Source organism: Larus michahellis, chromosome 2 (genome assembly GCF_964199755.1).
Source record: "Larus michahellis chromosome 2, bLarMic1.1, whole genome shotgun sequence".
In the NCBI taxonomy this organism is placed as follows: Eukaryota; Metazoa; Chordata; class Aves; order Charadriiformes; family Laridae; genus Larus; species Larus michahellis.
This window is the reverse complement of record NC_133897.1, coordinates 163,429,861-163,454,118: the sequence shown is the minus strand read 5'-3', so window position 1 is coordinate 163,454,118 and position 24,258 is coordinate 163,429,861. Positions and strand designations below refer to the sequence as shown.

The window sequence follows — 24,258 nt, the reverse complement described above, 5'->3', positions numbered from 1 at the left end:
GCTCACACTTGACTCAGACAAAGACTCTGGGACTGGGGGTCACCTCCTTGGAGTCAGCAGTTACCACTGTGTGAAGAATCCAAACTGTTACGTCTGAAACATTCATACTATTTGAAGGAAGACAATATCTATTCAAATCCAGGATGCTCTGCGGTTCTCTTCCTCTGCCTGAACCTGAAAAGAGTTGCCCAGATGATCTTTCTGAGCATTAGTTTTCTCAAATGTAAAACATGAAAAATGGTACTGACTTATTTATGGTACTCTTCAGATTTTATAAATGACAAGCACTATATAAAAACAGAGACTGTTAATCTTCATCTGTTTTTATTGCCATTGATATTTCAGTATTTCCAGGCTGACATAAATATAACCCCTCAATTAAATCCTGATTCTTGCTCCAAAAACTGGAGAATTAAAAAAAGTAAAATAAATTAAAAGCTCTGTTACCTCTAAGACCTGAAATGCCACAGATCACTAGGAAAGGACAGTTCAAAACTGTATGAATTACTTTTATTGTTTTAGTAAGCACTGGGGTGGAACTGCTCTGCACATCTCTGAATTGTCTGCATCCGAGCTTCTAGTTTAATTTTCCTTCATATACAGTCTGTGGAAAACAAGGAGCATTTCTAGGGAATAATGTATCATAACATCAATATTTGAAGACAAGGGGGTGAACTGTGCTCCAAAAATGCCTGCTTATCTATGTGCTATGGAGGGAGTACAGGGTGATAAGCTGAGCTGGACACATTTACAGTCTAACTATAAAAGTTTTGCTAGTAACTAATCTTACTTTTCCTATGTAAGCAAACTGGGGTATATGTTAGAGCTTTGATCATAACCATCTATGTAATTAATTGCAAACTTTTAAAAACAAAACTACTTGGATGTTATAAAATCCCAGGATGCACTTATTTATTTATTTATTTATTTATGTATGTATTTAGTGTCGGGCAGCACAGAACATTGATGCAAAGAGTAAAATTCCTCCACCAGCTGCTAACCTGCAGGATTAATTAGCATAAAGCCATCTACACCTCAGCCAGAGCAGCAGCTGAACATATCCTTCCCTGTTGCTATGTGTAAAAGTTGAATCTAAACCTTTTTAGTACTTTCTGTTGTCCTGAATGTCAATTCTAATGGCACAATTGCATTATGCCACTGAGCAGTATCTCATTCTGTACGTGTGAGCGTGTACATTCAGGTGGGAGAGACAAAAAAATGTTAACAAGTGTCCTTTTGAAACTTGACTGGTTTTATGCCTGCTGCCTGCAGTGATGTGTAATAACGAGGCAGTTCTTCATCTCAGGGGCCCTTGTTTGATCACAGCGACAGGAGTGGGTTTGCATTCCTTATCTGTGAGTGAGCAGCACGGGCTCTCTTTAATCAGAAAGGACAATATATTAAGGCCCTTTTTGATGCCTCCACTGTGTTACTTTGTTTAGGAGGTCAAATTTACACTATATGTGTGTGTCTGTTTGTGTCTGTATTCATAAATATTAAATGGAAAATTGCATATAAAGACCAGCTTTTATATATATATCTGTCTGTCTCTCTATCTATACGTCTAAGCTGACCCCTTTTTTGCATAAACAATTATTGTCAAACAGTTTGAAAATCAACCATTTTTTTTCCCCGTAAAATAGCTATTCAGTATTGCTGTACCATTTCTTAGCCAAAATACACTTCAGAGTGCTTTGTGAATGTTCCCTACACAGCTTCTTAATAATAACAAGGTGAAGATATGGACTAATATGTCTCATTTTCATACATGTATCCAACAGGTAAAGGAAAGCATATGACTTTTCTTGTGCCAGATGATTCAATGCTCGTCTTGGAAGAAGTATGCCTCCTGTCAGACACCTGCTCTAACTTTCATGAGATGTCTTCCCCAGTGCTTAATTTACTGCTAAAGACATCTTTTTATGGCTTTAATTTTCCCTATAGTGATGTATAACCCTAGAGATCAGGTGGAGGAAATGTAATTTTTTTCCCTTCTTACTCATCATCGTCAGAACTTTTTAAGACTTCTACAGAATACCCTATATGTCCTTTTACATGAAGAGCCATCATGATTGTAGATGCTTGTGATGATATATTAGGATGTAACTTGACCTCTAGACATCACGTTCAGTTTTCAAAGTAATGTGAGAAAGAGATTTCATACAAATTGAGCAGATTTCAGAATTTGGCTTCATTTCTAATGAACAGAAATAAAAAAATTGTGAAATGTCACCTAAAAGAAAAATCTGGGGAAAAGCCACAACAGACAAAAAGACCTGTGCATAGAAGAAAGCTCTTGGTTTTGTTTTGGGCCTATAAACTGTATGATATACTGCTATCTGAACATGATCTTGATGGAAAAGAAAACAAAAAAAAAAGCCAGAAGTTGTATTTGAAATGAAAAATCAGTTTATTCTAAGAGTGTCAACATTTGGAATTTTATCAGCGTTTTACTAGATTTTTCTCCTAGAAGGACTTTGAGGGAAACCTTAATGTGACCTGTAAAGCATTTTTGTTTTACTAGAATGCTATTTTTAGATGGAAATTTTCGTGTCAAATACTTTCTTGACCACTTCTTCTTTCTCAGACACTTGTAATTAAGAAACCTACAGCTTGTGTTTTCAACAATAACTTACAGTATTGAAACCCTAAGACAGAACGCTTAGAGCTGACAAAGATAATTCTCTACTACCTGTTCAGAGGATGGCTCTTTTTCAAACCTAATGGTTCCTGTTTTTTAAGGGTCTCCTGTCAAATACTTTCTTCCTGCTAATTTTGTACAAAGTGTAAATTGTCCCAAAATCTGACTCCAATCTCACATATTTTTTCTACTATATTATCATCCCAGTGATTTTGACAAAGTAACTCTAAGACTTAATATAAATGTCAAATTGCATCTTGTATTTATGAAATACCATTTTCTTACATAGCAGATTTAGTGAGAAACATAAATCGTTCCATATATCGTCAATGCCTTTCTAACTATTGTCCTTTATGGACATTTTTGATTAGTGTTACCAGTGTCATATAAATCAAAGGTAAATATAATACAGTGATTTTCTTTTTATTCTATTTTAGAGCTTTGGGTAATGAACCATCATATCATATAACATACTAGTAAATCAATACAAGAAAGGCAGTTTATTACATTGATAGAATATGCACATTCAAGTGCCTCCTAGTCCAATATATCTGTTTATCTCAAGTTTGTTTCTAGCTTTCGCTTTGTTTGATGGAAGATACTTCATTTCCCCAGTTTTCCATCACTGTTTGTCCCATAAGCACGTTGTCTTCCTGTTAGTGGTTATTAGAAGAATGAAGTTTACAGGAGCTGGCTTAAGTGGTTGTCACCCATCCCTCAAGAAAGTTTGTGTTCACAGATCTGCTGCTGACAAACGGAGAGCACAGAGATGTATTGTGTCTCTGTCAGATAGGATCAAGGTTTGTGTACCATGCCTCTTATATACAGTCTACAGTCTTTCTGTTAGACAAATATTTAAAGTCCCTTTTCTTTCTTTGCTGCCCATTTTCATGACACCTCTAGGCATTTAGTTTTCTTGGGGACTTTTTCCTGTTTCTCAAAGAAGGTTGAATTCAGTCACCATTTAGAAAAATTGCCGTCAGCCCTGGCAGAGTGACACATACACAGACAGGAGGACTGAATATGCAGTGTTTGCTGAGGAAACCAGGCTAAGGAGAAACAGTATGTCACCGCAGGATGGCATCCACAAGTTGGCCACTGTGGACTTTCATGTCTTTGAACTATGGTGTGGTTTCAGATTTGCCAATAATTTTTCACTGTCTGGCACGGGGATCTAGAAATTATTTTCAATTGATGAGTGAATTAATGAAAGGGAATTTTTTTGGTTTGGGTTTTTTTTCACAGCTGTACGAAAATGTAAATATATACGCACATGTGTGTATACATATAGGTTTTTTTATATATATGATATATATTTATGCATTATTTTTCTTTTTTTTTCCTGTTTTTCTCATGAAATGTTCCCATTGAAACTAATTCATTTTAAATAATCAAGGTTCTTTTTTTCCCTTTGGATTCCATGTAATTTCTGACATAGGAACTACTTTGGGGCTCATAAGACATTCTTTGCCTCTTTGGTCTTCTCTCAGAGTTCAATTTAGCATACTTACACAATAATTTCTTTAAGACAAAAACAATTTCTGCCATGCAACTGGTTTCAGTAAATGGGATAAAAACTTTCTCCCACCACTGGTGCTCTCTGCTCAAGGTTTAGATTTTACATTTTACATTCACAACACTGATTTGATTAACAAGGATATATCATATCTCCCTCTACATGCGTAGTCATGTGAAAAGGGAACATCTGTTGGTCTACTATTGGTTACTCAGCAAGAAATAAAAAACAGGATTAAGGGAGAAAGAGAGAAATGAAGGTCAGGAAAAATGAAAAACTAAAACAAGTTTAGCCATTTAGTAAATCTACGTTTGCTGTCTGTCTCTGTGGAGGGCTAAGTAGGAAGACCTTCTGTTTTTATGGAGGTCTCTGTCTTAACTGCAATATAAGTAATATGAATCTTTTGGAAATTGTGCTTCTGAAAGCATTTGTCAGCTTCTGCAAAATAAAGCATTTTATCATTGGTGGCAAGAGCTATGAATTTAAGTGAAATGTGTTATAAATATGAAGTTCAAGTTCATCCTATAGTTATAGTTATGGAATAGAAGGGTGACAGTGTTGCGATCGTATGGACACTCAGTGCACTTAGGCATTAATTCTCTGGTGGTCCAGGAGCCCCTCAGTTTGTCTCCTATATGGATGAGATAATGGATCAACCTGAGATAAGGTGACAACAATTAGAAACAGCATTAATTCATTGCTATAGAATATTTCTGGGTGGGAATTTTGGTCAGACCCAGAGATTCCTCCAAGCATCTCCTAGAAAAACTGATCAGTGCAACTGGTGTGCTTTGGTATGACGACAAACATCCTGGGTGCTCAGTCTGGCTGTCACAGACATTCTGATGAGAGGTTCGTGATGCAGAAGTGATCAAACTGAACACAGATGAGACTCTCGTGGATGGTGAATAGGAAGTATTCCTGCAGAGGTCTTTCTAGAACAGTCTTTCATAAACAGTTGAGATATTAATGGGATGTTTCAGATGCAGTTTAAGATACTTAACAACACTGGAAGATGCGTGTGCTGGAGTGGTCACACAGGACCACAGCCTGGCTGGTATAGGAATTCAGCAGAACAACAGCTGGGGGAATCTCACCTGATCCAGCTGAAGGTCAGTGTAAGGACACTTGCAACGGAGACTTGCACCATCCTCTGGGCAGCAACCCACTGTCCTGCTCAGGAGACTGGAGTCCCGTACAAGTGTCACCTGATGCAAAGATCCCAATCAATTAGGGGGGGTTTTGTTTGGTTGTTGCATTGTTTGGTTGTTGCTTTTCAACAAACACTTTACAGATATAAATGTTTGTGAAGTAATTAACAAGCATAGCTGGCATGATGTAATTCCTGGTTCCTTTCCCGTTTTGCCTTTTTTTTTCTTTAATTATAAAATAAAAATATCCCTCTCTGCCATTTGTGGTCCTACACATGTGACAGAGTAATATTGCGTGCGTGTGCTTCAGTCATATCCCTAATTACCAGAAATTGTTATCTTTTAATCTGCTTTCTTTTACAAAAAATGATAATGGGGTGTAAACACAATTATTAACTCAAGCCATAGCTATAATTTCATTTCCAGCCACCAAATAGCAGGAAATCTCCTATCTTAGAAAACAGCCTCCAAAGTACAGATGAAGAATCTCCTTGGTCAGTTGGTTCAAAGCTAGAATAAAATTTATATATTAGGTGACCAATATGGGCATGCAGACAAATGGGAAGACACTGTGCTCTGAGAAACTGCATTTGTCTCAGGATGCTGGGATTTGTTCCTGTTTCTAACAGTTCTCTAGATCTTCACCAGAAGTAGGCAGGGTGAGCTGGTTCTGCTATATATGAAATACCACTGGAGATTGCATATCTTGTCTACTTAGCCTGGAAGGGCTTTTTAGTATCTTAAAATTCTTCACAAGCAATTTGAATTTGAATCTGAACTATGAAATGCCATTTTGAATTGGATTAAATGTAAAGGGTGTAATTTACCAACTGTTAGTGCTATTGTTCAATATTGCACACAGTTAATGTAGCTTGTGAAATTACTCTAATACAAAACAAATACAAGCAACTTACTGTATATTACAAAGCGTAAAATCCAATTGATGCCTTTTGGTATTAGATGGATTTAGTACACTGGAAGTGGATATTCACAAATTGTTCTCTGCGTTTGAATAATGAATTGGCATGAACCTAATTTAATTACAGTGTTTGCTTTTCTCAAGTAATTTTCCTTTCTCTTCTAATAAAGGAAAAGTACATTTATAAAGTAATATACTTTAATTATAGGAGAAATCTATTGACTGAAAAGACCATTGCACAGGACACCTATTCATTTAAAAGGCTGATTTATTTAAATGTATTCAGCAGTGATATTGTCAAGAATATTTAGTTTGTTTGGAGTTGTTGATTTTGTAGGGTATTTTACTTGGCTGGGTAAATCTAGGAGAAAGTACTAGAGGAGAGTGGGCAAGGGATAATCACAGTCCAGTGTTGGGATTTAGCTTTGCAGAACATGATCAAGTTGGTCCAAAGCCTTGAAATTTCCAAAACACCAGGCAGTTGGTTTTATCTGCCATTTGTCTAGGTTTTTCTTTATGCATCACTGCTCAGTAAACTGAGAAATGGAGAAATTAAGGCTATATGTACATGATTCTTCATTACACCCTGCAAACATACCTTAAATGATATATCCTTTTTGATATAATGTGTCCTCAGCTGACACTTAGGAAAATTGTTTTCTCTATTTCACCACTGAGAAGCAAGGAACTATGAAGTATTTTACATTTAACCAGTTGCCGAGGTGAGCAGCTCCAGTTTGCATGGGAAGGGCGCACGGGAAGTGCGCTGTAACTCTGCTGGCTTGACCCGTGGTATCCACCTGGCAGAAGGCCCCGTCCTCCTAAACTCTGCACCCACCACGACTGACTCAACTTCCCAGACAGGGCTCCAATGGGAATATGCTGCCAGTCTTTAAGACAATTGTTCTCAGGATACCCAGCCCCCTGAGCTGGAAGACAGACATAGGGAGCAGAATGAAGCTCCCATAATCCAAGAAGAAATGTTTAGCATTTGTTACACCACTTAGACATACATAAGTCTATGGGGTCAGATAAGATCCACCCGAGGTTATTGAGGGAGCTGGCAGATGTGCTCACAAAGCCATTTTCCATCATTTATCAGCAGTCCTGGCTAACCAGGGAGCTGCCAGTTGACTACAGGTTAGAAAATGTCACATTCACTTGGATCCGGGGAACTACAGGCCTGTCAGTCTGACGTCAGTGCCAGGAAAGGTTATGGAGCAGATCATCTTGAGTGCCATCACATGGCACGTACAGGACAACCAGGTGATCAGGCCCAGTCATCATGGATTTATGAAAGGCAGGTCCTGCTTGACTAAACTACTCCTTCTATGACAAGGTGACCCACTTGGTGGATAAGGGAAAGACTGTGGATGTTGTTTACTTGGACTTTAGTAAAGCCTTTGACACTGTGTCCCACAACTGCCCAGGGAAGAGGTTAAGTCACCATCCCTGAAGGTATTTAAAGGACGTGTAGACATGGCACTTAGGGACATGGTTTAGTGCTGGACTTAGCAGTCCTTGGTTTATGGTAGCACTCGATGATCTTAAAGGTCTTTTCCAACCTAAATGATTCTGATTCTACTTTCGTATAATACATGCAGTTTGATACCTCACTTCTAGTCTGGGAGCACACCAAAAGAACATTTTCTGTCAGAAATTACACAAGGTGCAACCTCATCGACTTCCTTGTCTCCAGCTTTTCAAATCTAGCACTCACAGAAATAGTTCAGTCCTGATAATATGCCTGCCTCCCTACCGGTAACTTGCTCAACATGAAAAGGAATCCCATAGCTGAGTTCATCAGATAGATTCTGGAAAATAATCTAATTTGTCAGCTAATGGGACAACTTTTTTCTTTTTTTTTCATCTGGGATCAATACAGATGATGTTCTTTCAAACACACAGGAAAAAAAACCCCAACAATTCTCAAAACAAATCATTGCAGAGTCTGCAATTATCCACATTATTTGCAGTTGTTTGCATTGTTTTCCTGACTTCCTTTTTTCCCATCATGTCTTGTTTTTCTTGATCTGTTTTGCCTCTGTTGATGTTGGCACAATAGAAGTCATACTTTTCTCTGGTGTCAGTCCTATTAGCTTCTGTGTTGTCATCCATCATTGCTATCAGAGTACCTTTAGGTGGTACGTCTTGAAATGAAGGTTTGTCAGGCATTCATTTGCTCCCAACGTTTTCAGAAGTAAAAAATGGCAAAAGCCGGAGATACAGTCTACTGTTACAGACAGATAAGGTCTTGGGAAAGGAAATCAGTGCAGGTGCATTTTACAACTAGCATAGAAAAATCTGTCTACCTACAAACTAATGAGATTAAAATAACAGTAGAACAAAGGAATTAATTGAAAGGGTCATGAGGTTCTTTACAAAAGGAAACTAACTGTACTTTTTACAATGGATGTCACAAGGCCAGGGCAGCCATCATGCTTTGCACAAGCTGGCATTGTCAGCTTCGGTATGAACTTTTCTTTTGATAATTTTGTCTTGATCAGAAGTAAACTCTTCGGAATATAAGATATCTGTCCTCCTGATTCAAGAAACCCAGAGAGCTGAACATTTTCGAGCTGTTTAATGGGTCACAGCTACTGGTTTTCCTGACTGATAGTTTTATGGCAGTGCTTTTCCTCAGAATAACATGTACCATGTTTGTTACTGAACTTGATTTGTTAGTATTGTAGACTGAATCTCTGTTTCAGGCTATAACCTAGGAAATAGGGGACCACCTAAATAAATACACAGAAGAAGATGCAATTAAAATAACAAATGTGGAAGGTTAGCATTCTTCAGACCATCCCAAAGGAAGACATTTCTTGACATTTCTCAGATAACTGAACGGTGACAGATAAGCTGATTTAGCTGAAGCAGTTTGTAGTGGCATCATCTGACAGATGCCTGCCCTGCTGGGATCCCTGCAGATGAGGATGCACAGACCTCAGTTCACATTAGCTTAAACTGTCCCTGAGGTGGGTTTAATAATCGCTGCTATGTCCTGCTCTGCCTCCTCTATGTGTGTGACAACTTTCCAAAGAAACAGTCCTGTGAGAGCAGTAATGTCTTTAAGTCACTGAAGGACCAGAGATTTGGAGCTTCATGTCTTTTTTCCTATCACGCTCACTTTCCACCTTGACGTGATGATTTTTCAAATTAGGATGGATGTTCCTATTAAACAATAGGGTTTCAAAGTCAGTTGCCATTTAATAGAGTTTCATCAAAATCCTTCAGCTTAATGATATGGCCTCTTACTCACCCACGACATGGCCTGGGCTGTGCCAGTTTGGCATTGCCTTGAATTGCAACTGTGCAGTGCTGTTCCCACCATGCAACGATATTCTCAAAGCACAGCACCTTTCTTTGGCACAGGTATTCCTCCTAGAGAGACGGGACAGGAAGAGAAAGGAGATCTGGGAGCAATCTTTTCAGCCCTCTATGCACACGTGTATATGATCCATATCTTACAGTAATTTGAAGAAAGTTTACATTTCAATGGACAGCAATGCTAAAGGAAATTTTTCTTGTCTGTTGTGGTTGTACTCAGCGCTCCTGATTCTGTGTCTACAGTTTAGAACATGGTCAGTTGTCCTATGCTTCCTTCATAATTAATGGGAGGAAATGGCCGCAGTTCAGTTCCTTGATTTTAGATGTCAGCTTTATGATGAAAACAATCATTCCCCAGCAATGTCTTTTTCTTTATCAGTTCTCCATCTCTCAACAGAGGTGGTAGCTCAGAAATAGGTATCTAAGTTTGCATGCGTGAGTCCTTGTCTCAGAGCCCAGAATTTTTGTATTGTTTGCTTTTAATGAAGATATTTGACAATCTTTCTCCTTATATATTTTCTCTTAAAGAGGAAGGTATAAAACTGGAACCTTTTTCTATGAGAAATACATCTTAGTGCTTAGTGCTTAATATTAGAAGATGGCACTCCTTTAAGGAGGGAGCAGAAGGAACACCTTGTGTGGACTCAGTATGATCCTACTTATGCAGAAAACCAACATCACTTCGGACTGTACCATTTGCTAGCCATACTTCTTCCATTCTAAAGCACTTCCTTTTCCAAAATGAGGATCCAGGCTGAATTGTATAGAGTATGGCTAAAATGGTGGCCAAGGCTCTGCTCTTTCTCTTGATTCCAGAGGACCCTAGAGCTCTGAAACAATTAATGAGGTGGCTTGTCTCTGTTGCTAAAAAAACAGTCTAATCCCCCATACATACGCTCTTGCTATTCACACATTTAAAATCCCCACAGTGATATCAATCCTAGAGTTGTCTTTACAGTAAATAAACAATTTTAGGTTTCGTATTTAAAATCCTCAGCTGACAGATTAGTAAGGCAATGACTCCAGGTGCCTGTTGTTTTTGCAAGGCATGTGGGATGAGAGGTGTTGTCTGATGAGAGGCGACACACACAAGTTGAAACCTGGGAAATTCTGACTTGATACAAGGGAAAAAAAATGGCTGTGAAGGCAGTAAAACCCTGGAACGTGTTTCCCAGAGACGTGGTGGAATCTGCTTCCTCAGAGATGTTCAAGACTCAGCAGGGCACAACTCTGAGCAACTTGATCTGATTAGACCTGTGTCAAGCAGGCAGTTGGACTAGATGATCTCCAGACGTCCCTTCCAGCCTAAATTATTCTAAATTTCTATAACAGTGACCAAGTTACGCTGCGAACATATAGTCCCCAATGAACTGGTTTTATGATTTTTTTTATAATGGTTCTTTCCCCATTCACGTTCTACTACTGTGTAAATCTTTGCAAAGTATATTCTCCTGAAACCTGTCTGGTCTCTAAGAATTTTTATGAATTCAACTGAGGTCAAATTTGAAAGCACACCATAAGGGCAAACACTAAAGAATTTAAAACAGATTTTCAGCATCTTTAACTCACACATTTTTTGAGTGCACTTGCAGTTGCATTTTCCTATTACTTTTTATTTTTAGTTTTAAACAATAATCTATGCCAAGAACGGCTGAAAATAGACCTATTAAAGTGTAGTCTTGCACAACAATATCATGTTATAGTATTGATATAAACTATGAAATTATCTCATATTTTTCCTTCTTCTCGTCAGTGTAGCATTTAAATGGCAGAGTAATTTTTGCCTAAAAAAACCAGCAGTGGATTATAAAAAAGGACATTTTTTCGTGACATTGTATATCAACCCACTTCCAATTTTCTATTGTTTCCATCAGCGTTGCTTTATGCTCCTTTTTTCTATATTCCATAGTAAGAAAAAAAATAGATTCGTGCTGAGCCTGGAGGTTTTGAAACCTTCCAAGAACAACCAGCTCCCTCAATTATCATCAGCCGTTTCTCTGTGGGTCAAGACAAGCAGTTCCCTTTGTGTCTACCACAGAATGCTAGTTAACATCGTGAAGATTTGCATGCGAAAGCTCAGAGAAACATCCCAGCTCGAGCTGAGAGGCATGAAATACAGATTTTAGGGAAGTCAAAGGGAGAACAGCACAGGAGAGGCACTGCTGTGTGGTTCGTGAGTCTTCACTGTTGCTCCTGGAGATGCATAGCTATTGGGACTGTTAGGGTCCAAAAAGGGAATCAGTACCTAGTTGGCATGTAGGAATTGTATTCTTACCCCATTGGAGATCAGCAGTGGATTAAATTGCAGATTGTTCATGTTTCCCCACAGTCGTGCAACATTGAGAGTTCTATTCTGGTGCCTTTGTGCATCCCATATGCTGTAAAAAGCAGATTTAGATGTATTCTCTGATGTTTCGTAGAGTTCAAGGACAAAGCACCTAGGTGGCTTTCTCACTTCTCTGTTTTCATAACCCTTTCTTCTCCTGCAGTACAGATAACTTACTCCTGTTTGGGGGAATAACAACCAGATATAATCATGGATTGCAAGTGCTCACACATTTTTCTACCGCATCGTTGGATAAAAATTGTAAAACGCATACAGAGACCTCAAAAATATGAGCTGTTATTGATAGTTGTCGTACTACTCCTTGCAACTCTCCATGAAATCCTGGGCACAAACCTGCAGTTTAATAAATAGTTTTATTTTAAATCTGCAAATTTCAGAAATGAGTAATTTATACAAGAGGTGTTTTTTGACAGAAGTGAAAACTTTTGATTTATGGTGCCCTAATGCAAACTCACCTTACGTTCTAAGTGTAAATGTGTTATTTGGGGAATTTTTACATTAAACATGCTGTGATCTGTCCAATTACATCTCCTCTCCCACGAGAGATACACTAATCCAGACATTGGTCCTGCAGTACAGAGTGGCTCATACTGGTCTGCATTTTTTTCGCTAATACTCATAACAAAACATACCACAATGACATCAAGCTACAGCCTTTGCAGAAGGGGATAAGAGGATATGAGGAAAAAGGAAAGTGATTGTAGCCATCCTTATAGACCTTTCCACCCCTTCTCCTGTGGCAGAGGGGACGTGCTTTTGCACAGCACTCCCTACGTTGTGGGGAGACATCGACTCCACAGTGGGACGTGTGCGAAGGACAGAGATGGACTTCTCTCTTAGAGTGTTTGGACCAAGGGTCTTTGTACCTGTGGCAGTATTGCTGGGGCCTAATAGTTTTGGTATGGTTTGGGCAAAATATACATGTAAAATGAGGCACTATTATGGTTGCACATCTAGCTAGTTAGGTGGCTAGGAGGTAGGGGTGTTTAAAACGCCTCTTTGTTTGCCAGCTGCTTGATTAGAAGTGAAAGGCTGCCCACAAATGTTTTTGTTTTTTTTTTTTGTGAAAACCTCTAGAACAAATGGAGACTATGAATTTTAATCTCTGTATTTTATTTTCTTGATCCTCTGTTGCACAGGGCAGCTTTTATGCCCCGTCTGAAAACTGCATGCAGCATGCATACAAATGGCATAAGGACCTCTGTCATCTGCTCTTGAATGCTCAAAGAGGACTTCACACGTACTACGCCCTCATAATGAAGGAGATTCCTGATTTACCACAGCTGAAATTGGGTAAGTGAACAGACATTTAAAATCACTGAGGATTGTACAGTGCTGCATTTTCAATACACATTGTAGTACAAAAATTCTTGGGCTTTTCATAGATTTTTAGAGGATTTTTGTCCCTGTTTTCTGACTAGTGGGTTTTTTTTTTTTGCGCAATGTTAAAGATGACTGCCTTCTCAGTTTATATAAATCCTTTTATAGGAACTGGAGGTAGCCTGATGTGTAGAGGGGTAAAAAGTTTTGATAAACTTCTCAAAATACTTGCTTTTCAGTGATTTTTGTCCCAGTTGCTTTTTGAAGACTTGAACTTCCAGTTCTGAATTGCCGTGAGATCTGGGGAGGACTCTAACATCTTTTTTTAAAACTGAAAAGAAAAATCTGAAAGGTGATATGAGTATTTTTGAAACATATTCCCTCATTTACAATTTACAATGTATTTCTTCCCTGCCAATTACATAATTACAACTCGCTTTTTAAAATGATTGTGTTTTTCTTCCTAATTTGATTGTTTAATAGATTTTCTGGTTTTGGCAGCAGCTTTTTTTGGCTAGTCAGGCCCGTTGGGTCCAATGTGCAAGTGCTGGCTGGCTGGGTTTGCGTGATGGAGCTCTGTAATTTGTGCTTAGTCATGTTTGTAACGACAGCATGAGCTCCTGTGAAAATGAGGCACATCCCTGACTAATTCCTGCTCTCCCACCTATTTCTTTGAATTCAAGGAATGTGGCTCATGATTTCTCATCTGTGTGTTTATGTCTTTGTATTTCTGTACACAGGTTTTGATGTTATCAGTTTGTTATGTTGCAGAGATAATTATATTAGGAGACTCGATTACACTGGCCAGGAGATTTAAAAAAGGAGCAAAACCCATTTTCTAGTTTCACTGTATAGTGCTTGTACACAAGAACTATCAAACATAATAAATTATACTTTACAGACTTACGGGCTTTATAGCTCCTGTTTTCCACTTCATGTTTTGTTCCCCAGCATACATTTTCCTTCAAGATAGCCTAAAACTCTTAGGGTGGGAAGAGCACATACTGTGTTATTCAATCCAGCTATGAGAAAAAAAATAAATTACAGCATTTTTATTTGCAACTTATAAGCTCTCAGAATCCAACAAGCAACCAAACTCATGCTTCAGGCATCTTGGTTATCAGGCACATGTAATAGGTGATTTGTGTCTCACCTGCAGAGGCTAATAGGTTGGGAGATGGCAGTTATGTATGGTTGGTTGACCACAACTTGAACTACCCCAGAGCATATACGGGCTTTCTAAATACAATTAGCTTGGTTTTCAAATGACTACCGGTACTGAAGCAGGCACTTAATTTGCAAATGTGCTTGTTGGAATGCATGCAAATTTGCTAAATGCAAATACCCTTTTTAGCCTCTTGAGCAAAGTGCTATTTGCATCATTTTATTCAGAGTCTGAAAATCTTCTGAAGATTTAGTTTTAAAGCTAATCTGATGCCTGTTGCAAAACTCAGCAAAACCATGGGGTGTAAGATTCAACCAGTATGATGAATATGAAAAAAACATTCATATCTGTCTCCTTACAATCATTAGGAAGAATCAGGCCCATTTAGGACAATAAAATATGTTATCTGACAAGTAGTGCTTTATACCTTGGGATGGCAGGAATCGCACCTTGCTCTTGCTCATTTTTCTCCACTGACCAGGGAGACAATGTAAATGACTCATTCTGTTGTAAACATCTATATTGGTCAGATTAATCTCGTCATAGGTTTCTAAAGATAGTCAAGATAAATCCAAGACTGTAAGTCTCTGCAGACTTTCTTAATTATTATTATTTTTTTTTTAGCTCCCTGAATAGCATATAAAAAAAAAATAGCCTTGTTTAGACATTTAAATTGGGAATGATTATTTCCCATATGTGACCAGCTGAGGATGGCTCTTTTCAAGGCGCTACCCATCTCAGTTTCCCCGTTCCCATTCCTTAGTACCATTTAAGAGTCATTTGGGGACTGGGGAGGGGACTGGCCTGTTGGTTGTTCTGCTTTGTTTTTTTACGGATACTATTAGAAAGCTCCGCATTGCAAAATCAAGCTGCCAAAGTCGGAGAGTTGATTTATGTCCTCTTTTGCCTTATGGTCAGTGGTGCATTTAAAGTGGAGTGTCCCTGTGCTGGATTCTCTCAGGACTACATCAAAGCACTGCTTCTTGCTGTAGGAGTGGAGAGGTACTGCACACTCCACAAGGCAGTACAGAGGTGCCCAACCTTCTACTAGTTGGACATCTGGTATCATTTACACAGTCCTGAGTAGCACAACAGGGAGAACCATTTCTTGCACATCAGTTGCTCAGACTTTGCCACGGTGAGACTTTGCATTCAGTTCTGGAGTTGGCCATAAATATTAAAGGCGAACAAGCAAACTTTTAGTAAAAGAGAGGGCAGACAATGAAAAGCCAAATTCTGTCATCTTTGTCCTGTCAACATCATTCCAGAACGTCTACAGTTTTAGTGGTCCAGGCTATATGAGCAGAAGCTGTACCTGCACCTGCACCGGTACAAGGTGGGTTGTGGAGAACCCACATCCAAACAGAAACTTGTCTGTCAGGAAAGAATATCAAATAACCTATTTCTCACATGAATAAACAGCAGAGCATTAACATTTCATATTTATTGTTCTCAACCCTGATGTCTGTCTTTGTGTTTTTTCCCTAGAGGAGCTATCTGTGGAAGAGACGTTATCTCAGTTTTGTACGGAGCTGCAGGTATTTTCTTCAGCAGAATCTGCCCATACTTTTTTCAAGTCCATTTTTTGAGTGCTCTGAGACAGCCCAGTCACATATTGGAGTGGGGAGAAAGGGAATGTGTTGCCAGCAGAAAGTTTGTTGAATGTTCCTCTTCCACCAACAATTTCACATAATTTCAATTAGTCACTTACAAGATGTTTCTGTCACTTTTAGCAAGTCACCAGCTGCATTGCTTTAACATCCTTTAGTGAGCCTAGCCCTGAGTATGAGAGTATGCAGAAAAATACGGTTTGGGGGAAGGCTGCAATTACAGCTTTTATGCTGACAGGAGAAAAGACCCTTTGGCAGGTTGTACAACCGTATCTTTTCAAATAAAAATGCCTCAGTATGTAGGGTAGCTCATGGGATGAAAAAAGTGATTTTGGCACAGAAACAACTGAACTACTCTCTTGAACTTGCTTCTGCCATGTTCATTTCAAGTGAGATACAAACAAGCCCTCAACGGTGCCAGGAAAAAATGCAAGCGTCAGCTGATCACTGGGGAAAATCCTTTATAATCGGAGATTTAATAGATTTGATATCCTCAGTTTATTAGCAGGAGGGACAGCATAAGGAAGAATGACAAAATAACAATTAATGGAGGGAAGCTGACTCCAAACCAAAATGGAAGTGCATTCACACTCCAGCTAATTTTTGTTAGCCATAGGTGAAAAATATTTGAAATGGCAAGTATTTTAATTTTAAGTCATGACCTGGATAATTTGCAAGAAATCTGATTTCATATGAATATGATTTAGAGAAATATAAGTTACTGGGTTCAGCTCTACTAGATCTGGAAGCTGTAAGGGCATAGGAAGTCAAACCATACAATCTGTGTATGTCTCCTTTGAACTTATTTTCTCTTTGTCTGGGAAAGTCCAAGTTGGCTTAGCAATAGCAAATTAATGCTAGCATTAATTTCTCTGTATTTTCTAATTTCTGTACAATCCTTGTTCTCCCAAAAGGCTTATTGACTTGTTTTGCATGACAATATTAATAAAGCCAGACTGCTTTGACTGTCATTTGATAGCTGCTGGGAAGAGCATAGCAACAGATAGGTGAACACAACAACTGGAACAGCTGGTCGTCTGGAGCGTTATAAAAACTTTGGTTTTCTTGTACGTCATGAAAACATTTTGCCTTAGCATCCTGGGATGATAGATTTGATCCATCTATGCATAATGTGATGATAAAGACAGTGAATTTGCAGACGCTCTCAAGACATAAATGTTGAACTCTTGTACAATATTGGTGGGAAATAGGCACAGCATTGACCGTCCCTGCAGTGTAAGTGCTGAGGTCACATGTACTGCTGGAAGATGTACAGATTAGTATTGGCAATGCTCTCCCAGTATTTTGCCTCTAGGAGTATATGAACTAAACCCATTTCTTTTCAGCAGAACATACGAAAAACAGTTATTTATAAAGGAAGAAAATGCTATTAAAAACCATACAGAGAGAAGCCTGTGGGGTTAGTCTCCCATTACCACTGTGTTACCAGAGCCAGGTCCATGTTTAAAACTAAATACAAACAAAAGAAGGGGAAAAAAGTGAGTTTAACCTGACATAGCTTTGTATTCAACCCAAGAACACAGCAGGTACTCAATGCAGGAAAAAGTGGAAGGGAAATATTTTTGTAATTGTGATTGATTTGTCAACAAACATGCAAAAATAACTCCTCAAAAAAACTTCACAATTTGTATTGTGTGACAGTATTGTTAAAGCCAGACTACCCTGAGTGGGGCTTGAAAGGTGCAGTCACAGGGAACAGCCCAGCAGGAGGTATGTGAATGGAGTAGCCAGAATCACATTTGGTGGTCATTTTAATTGCTGGGGTTTGCTCTGAGGGACTTAGTCCCTGGGATTTGACCTGCATTGCTAGTGTTGTTAAGCTCGTCCTGTGTGTGGCAGTGCAGTAAGGGTCTCACAACTAGAAGCAGACATTAGTCTTTTCCTCCCTTCCTTCCTTCCTTCCTTCCTTCCTTCCTTCCTTCCTTCCTTCCTTCCTTCCTTCCTTCCTTCCTTCCTTCCTTCCTTCCTTCCTTCCTTCCTTCCTTCCTCCCTTCCTCCCTTCCTCCCTTCCTCCCTTCCTCCCTTCCTCCCTTCCTTCCTTCCTTCCTTCCTTCCTTCCTTCCTTCCTTCCTTCCTTCCTTCCTTCCTTCCTTTCCTTCCTCCCTTCCTCCCTTCCTCCCTTCCTTCCTTCCTTCCTTCCTTCCTTCCTTCCTTCCTTCCTTCCTTCCTTCCTTCCTTCCTTCCTTCCTCCCTTCCTCCCTTCCTCCCTTCCTCCCTTCCTCCCTTCCTTCCTTCCTTCCTTCCTTCCTTCCTTCCTTCCTTCCTTCCTTCCTTCCTTTCTTCCTTTCCTTCCTCCCTTCCTCCCTTCCTTCCTTCCTCCCTTCCTTCCTTCCTTCCTTCCTTCCTTCCTTCCTTCCTTCCTTTCTTCCTTTCCTTCCTCCCTTCCTTCCTTCCTCCCTTCCTTCCTTCCTTCCTTCCTTCCTTCCTTCCTTCCTTCCTTCCTTCCTTCCTCCCTTCCTTCCTTCCTTTCCTTCCTTCCTTCCTTCCTCCCTAATATGTTCAAAAGGTTAAGAACCAATAAACTAGAAAAACAGCCATCATACACTTATTCCTAGTATGGCTTGCATTAATAATGCATCTTCTTTGAAGACTGTTCTTCTAGTTTATGATGTAAGAGGCAGCTTACTGACTAAACAAAAAAACCTAAAAATCGACATACAGCATATAAAATTGAGTGCAGTAAATAAGGTAGTGCCCTGCCTCTGCAAAGAGAAATGTTTGGGCAGGATCTTTTGTCTACCAGTACCCCCCTGGTTTTTCCAGTTCCAGAATGGGTACTGGAGCTTGTGCCATTTTTGACAAGTTGTTAAACCCAAATAGCACCCAAATAATGTAAACTCCGTGACAGTATCTGTGTTGTCCATACACACATTTTCTCTGTTTCTCTCTCTCTCACACAGACAATTTGCTTTTAATCAAGGCTTAGTTTGCAGTGTCACCAATCTGGAAACTACCTGCATAATAAAATGCGAAAAATAAGGAGGCTTTCAGCTAGACTACAGTCCTAACCCAAAAATGACCTGGCCGATAACTGATAAGTGATTCCTCTGGTATCATTTCTGGTGTATTTCTGGTAGTATTACCGCTTTCATGGAAGGAGGTAGGGACCCTAGGAATAGAGGACTCAGTTCTGTACTCTTTGTGCCAAATCATGGAGGTAAAATGCAATGTCTGTCTCTTGTTAAAGACATTGTGAAACCAGGGAGATTGATATGCAGAGACTGCTGCTGACATGCACTTCCTGGGTTGCCGAGCTTTAACGCAGAATTGCAGCCTAGAGCTGGAGGGCAGGGAGGGCCCCAGCATGTCCTGGTGTGGGAGAGAATCAACGGCAGACTCTGGGATGTCTGTTTTCATCGTGTGTTTGGGGATACGGTGGTTTGGGTTTGGGGTTTGTTGTTCGTCCCCCCCGCCCCAGTTATCCATCTGGTTTCCTAGTGTGACATGGCTGAGAAGGCTCCTTTTGCTGCCAGAAAGGAGATGACAGCCATGGTTTATTATTTCAGAGCATCCAGCACCATCTGGTGGATAATTTGGAACCCGCTTTCTTTGATTATTTTTTTTCCCAATTACTACATCTGCAGTAAAGTGTCCACAAAAAGTGAGGCTGTTCCCACTTCTTGCTCTCCAATTGTGTAGCTGAGACCCTTTGTGCTAAAATACATGGCTTCTAAAGAGTAAAAGAAAAAGTCTCACCAGCTTTATTTGGGGTAAAATAAATAGTAGCTTTAACAATAATTCTAAATCATGAGGAATTTTTCTTGTTGTTGTTGTTCCTAAAAGGATTTAATCTTTAATAAACTGATTTCCCCTCTCTCAAAATGTCCTCTCTCTCCTCCAGCTTCTGAGCAATCCAGAGAAGATAGCAGAACAGATAAGCAAGGACCTCGCCTGGCTTTGCTCCCACCTCCTGGCCCTGTGGACCCAGTTCCTGGAGGTGGCCACTCTCCACCCAGAAGTCACAGCTTATCTGACTCAGGAACATCACATGCTAAGGGTACTGTTAAAGAAGTTAAAAGCAAGTTCAGTAATGAGAGCTTCCTGATAGACATTAATGATTTAGCTGGATATATATTTCCAATACTATTCTGCCCATATGAGTATTTATTGGAGATGGGGTAAGCAGGACAAGGGGTGAAGATGAGGTGAAGCACAGGATTTGAAATCACAGATTTCAATTTCTGAAATGAAGGCTGTTACTTTTATGGGGCCCAGGATCCTGTGTAAAATTAATAGACTTCAAACACCAGAATACAATGTGGAACGGGAGGTGGGTGGGAAGAAGTAGATACCTCCTGTACTTGCTAGATTTCCATAAATCATGAACATTTGTTTTAAAAAGCACAAGCATCACAATGTCAAATAACCAAAAATAGATGATTTTACCTAAACCTCTTTCACAAAACTACCATAAGGAATATTGACTTGTTCTCTTCACTATGTCATCTATATCTATATCTATATCTATATCTGTATCTATATCTATATCTATATCTATATCTATAGTTCTCACCTTTCACCTAGTGAGGTGCACACCTCACACAAAATATTGATATTGTTCATGTGGAAATTGCTTCTTGGACTTGATAATAAAGAAGGCACAAAAGCACTTGTCTTTTGAACTAACTTTGTCAGATCTGCTTATCTGATTATCTCAAAGTGATGTGTCTTCCATTAGGGTGTTTTTGGTTATTGACCAGACCTAAGTTCAGCACATCACCTGAGCTGAACTCGTAGTCTGTTCTAATCATTAGAGAAAAGGGTAGGATTCCCCTTGCTTAGATATAGGCATCTACAGTGTAGGTATTGATGTCTCAGCTTATGTTCTGCTTCCTGTCAAAGTCAGTGGAGGTCCAGTTACTCTCTAGAGTAATAAGATCAACTCTCTGGTTGCTTTCCCAAAGAGCATGTTTGAGCTTGCGAAAAGGAGACATAAAATTCAGGAAGAGGTGACCGATGCTGAAATTCCCCTGGTTATTTTGACTAGGTCTCCCTTAACTATCATCCAAGGGAACCAACGCTCTAGGCTCCCAGCTCCAGCAAGGTAAATCCCAGCCTGTGGTTCCAGCCTCCATTGACGCCGACTGCCTGTTTGATCTTTGGCAAATTACATACTTTTGTGTGCTTCAGTTCCTCCCCATATCAGCTGTGTGTAACGATACTTTCTCAGCTCTGGAAAACAGTTTGAGAGTCCCAGATGAAAAGGCTTGCTATTAAGATACAATCTTTTTGAAGAGATGGTAGTGCTTTTTTTAGAAAGGTCGTTTGTTGGAGCACAGCTGGGATTTAGGGAGATGCTATGACGTATGCTTTTCGCTACCATTTTCTGACACTGTAACAGAGGTCACTTTTACAAATATTATTAGTAATGTATGGGCTGCAGTTTAACAGCTTAGTACATTTGATTACATATTATGCTTGATTCATTGAAACTCAAAGCTTATTCCAGGGTAGATAGCAGCACTGAATTTTTTATAGCTTATTTCACACTCTGTGCTCTGCCAGCCGCTTCAGATCTGTGACTCTTTTGTAATTGATTATCCAACATTGAACAGATCTAATGTCCATGAAGAGATTCAAAGAACTCTCGTTGGTAAATATCATGACATAGGCAGATGTGTTTCTACCACGATAGGGCCTATTCTCCTCTGGGCTGGTATATAAGGCTTCTTTTACTCTCTTGGGAGTCACTGTGGATGTTCCCATAGAAGACATGATCAATTACGAGTTGTTATAATTTAGCAACTCACTCCACTGCTGCTATATGATTTGCATGGTGGGAAAGAAAGCAAGCTTCTCAATTTTAAGATTACAGGGGAAAACGGGAAGTTTTAGAAAAGTAGTCAGAAGATGCACATAAGCAAATCATGATTTACGGTCAAGGGACATTTCTTACCTCCCAGTAAAATATGCAACAACACCAGCTGGTGTGTGCTGGACTGGGAAAGTAAAGCAGAATTGAGTTCTTTGTGTCTTTCTGTCACCAGAGTGGTGCAAAGCAGACAGAGCGTACTAAGGAATCTGGTCCTGACAGTCTCTGCTTTGTTATTCACTTGATTGTACTTGGCACCTTTCAACAGATCTTAGGATTTACTTGTGTGTTTCTCTCTCAGGTGAGGAGATTCTCAGAAGCCTTCTTCTACACCGAGCACCAGAAACTCGCTGTGCTCACATTCCAGGAAGGCCTGTAAGTAGCCCATTGACCCTTCCCTGTCACTGGAACAACTGAAAATGTAGTTTAAAACATTTTGCAATGAAGATTGAGGTCTTCTCTGCTGGATATGGAGGAGTTTAGTTTGAGAGAAGTCACTGGGTCTGTTCTAGCTCCATATTGTAAAACCATTGAAACCAGTGTTAAAAGTAAGTGACGCCAATCAAGCCTCAGAGAGTATTAATTTCAAGATTCCTATATTCTAGGGATATGATGAAGGAGATCCTCTTTCCCCACCTCTCTTCTAGTCACAGTTGGGTGCATTTCTCTTCAGAGCGTATCTCCACAACCACCACCAGCCTCAGAACAGGCAGAAGTAGTTTTTGATGTCTTTCTTCAATTAACTTCCTAAACCCACTATACCAGATCCAGTACTGGTGCTTTTAATGGGAAATAACTGCTGACAAGCAACAAAAGCTTAACATTAAAAATTTGCTTTTTACCACTCCTAATATACATTTTTGAGGGTAGGCAGTCAGGGATTTCTTTTGGTGTTTAGTGCAGCCCTACTTTCTATGGCAGAAAAAATCTTTAAATGCAGAGAGGAGCATTAAACAGCCAATGCAAAGTTGTGAATGTTCACTAGATGCAGCAGTTGAGGATGGGAATGGGGAATACCACCACAATAGCTAGAGGAACTGTGGGAGTGATGTGAGCTCAGGGCTGATAATTAATTGTCCAAGAATCAACAGTGCAAAATAGTCCAGGAAAACAAGTGCCGCAGTGGGCTGCTTTCATAAAAATATACTATAAAAAATTGGCAAGGTATTTCCTTCTACTTGACACTTCTTGCTTGGAGCCAAGCTGGGCAGTATGAGGACCCAGTTTTAAAACTACACCAAGACAAATCCTGCCTTCGGTTTTAGCCAATGATCCAGTTAGAGCACATGGATAATGCTCAGCACCCGACACCTGAAGGCAGAGTTCAAAGAAAGATGCTCAGATTTGAATTTCTGAGTAATGAGGGACTATTTGCGCAGTGAAACAGCCTGTCACCACAGGGGGACCACAGCATTAAGAGTATGGAAACCCATCTTTCAGAAGGTTTAAAGGCCATGACATCAGGTCCTGTTATGATGATGAGGCTTAAGCGAGACATCTGCTCCTGACCTAGCGCAAAGAAGAAAATTACTTTCTCGGAGCTGTCACTAGGGATATTAGGGCTGATTCAGTGTTGGTAGAAAGGGTCATGACTTCATTAGCGTATGGGTTGTACAAGGCTACCTTGTTCTGCCAAATTGGAGCAGCGCCGTGGCTGCAGGGGCCCAGCTGTGCTCACTTAGTCCTCCCTTGTCAGGTTTTGAGTGAGTTATGTACAAGGAAATCCCAATGTCAAGATGCCGGGGTGAGGGCACAGATGCTTATGGCCCCATTCAAGCAAACATAACCCTGCCAAGGGGGAAGCCTAATTGCATGAAGTGCTTTTATTTCTCCAGGCAGCCACGGAACTAGCCCATTTCCTAGAAATAAACATATTTTTTACCTCAATGATTATCAAGGAGACTGAGTTAAAAAAAAAAAGTAAAATAGTTTACAAACTTTAAAATTTGTCTATGTAGTAAATTCGGTCTACACAGGCCTCATGGCAGAATCATGTTTTCTTTTTGATTTGCTAAACGATGTAGTTGGAAAAACAGAGTCTTGGCTGCCAGAGTATTATTAACGTTGGGTGTGGCGGTAGGGAGTCTTAATTGGGTTCACAGGGTCTCCAGGTGAGATCAGCTCTCAGCATGTCAGGTGCTGTACAGGTGCTGTACAACCACCTCAAACAGTAACAGTTTTTCCCCCCAGTTCTTTCTTCCTTCTTACCAGACAAGAGCTGTTTTTTGCCTCCCGTACTGCTGCTGTGAGTTCCGTGTGAGGCCATGCGCCTACATACCTGGCAGCATTTGACTGCCTAGACAGAGGAGGACACAGCATTTTCAATAGGCTGGGCGTCACACAGGGTGGGAGGCTCCAGTGGGTGACATATCCTCCCAATATTTTACAGAAAAAATATTTTTTCCACACCTATCAATATCAGTGAC

The 24,258-nt window shown here is 39.8% G+C and overlaps 1 protein-coding gene across 2 annotated transcripts in view; it reads left to right on the top strand.

Annotated features, from left to right (window-relative positions):
- The window catches only part of FAM135B (family with sequence similarity 135 member B), a 222,141-nt gene that overhangs the window by 170,609 nt on the left and 27,274 nt on the right, over positions 1-24,258 (top strand). For both annotated transcript variants that reach the window (XR_012585806.1, XM_074577897.1), the window contains exons 8-11: positions 13,044-13,197; positions 15,878-15,927; positions 19,862-20,017; positions 22,134-22,207. Coding sequence is in view for 1 of the 2 variants with exons in the window: in XM_074577897.1 (XP_074433998.1) it covers positions 13,044-13,197; positions 15,878-15,927; positions 19,862-20,017; positions 22,134-22,207 (434 nt within the window). In the remaining variant the exon portion in view is untranslated. The remainder of the gene's footprint in view (positions 1-13,043; positions 13,198-15,877; positions 15,928-19,861; positions 20,018-22,133; positions 22,208-24,258) is intronic.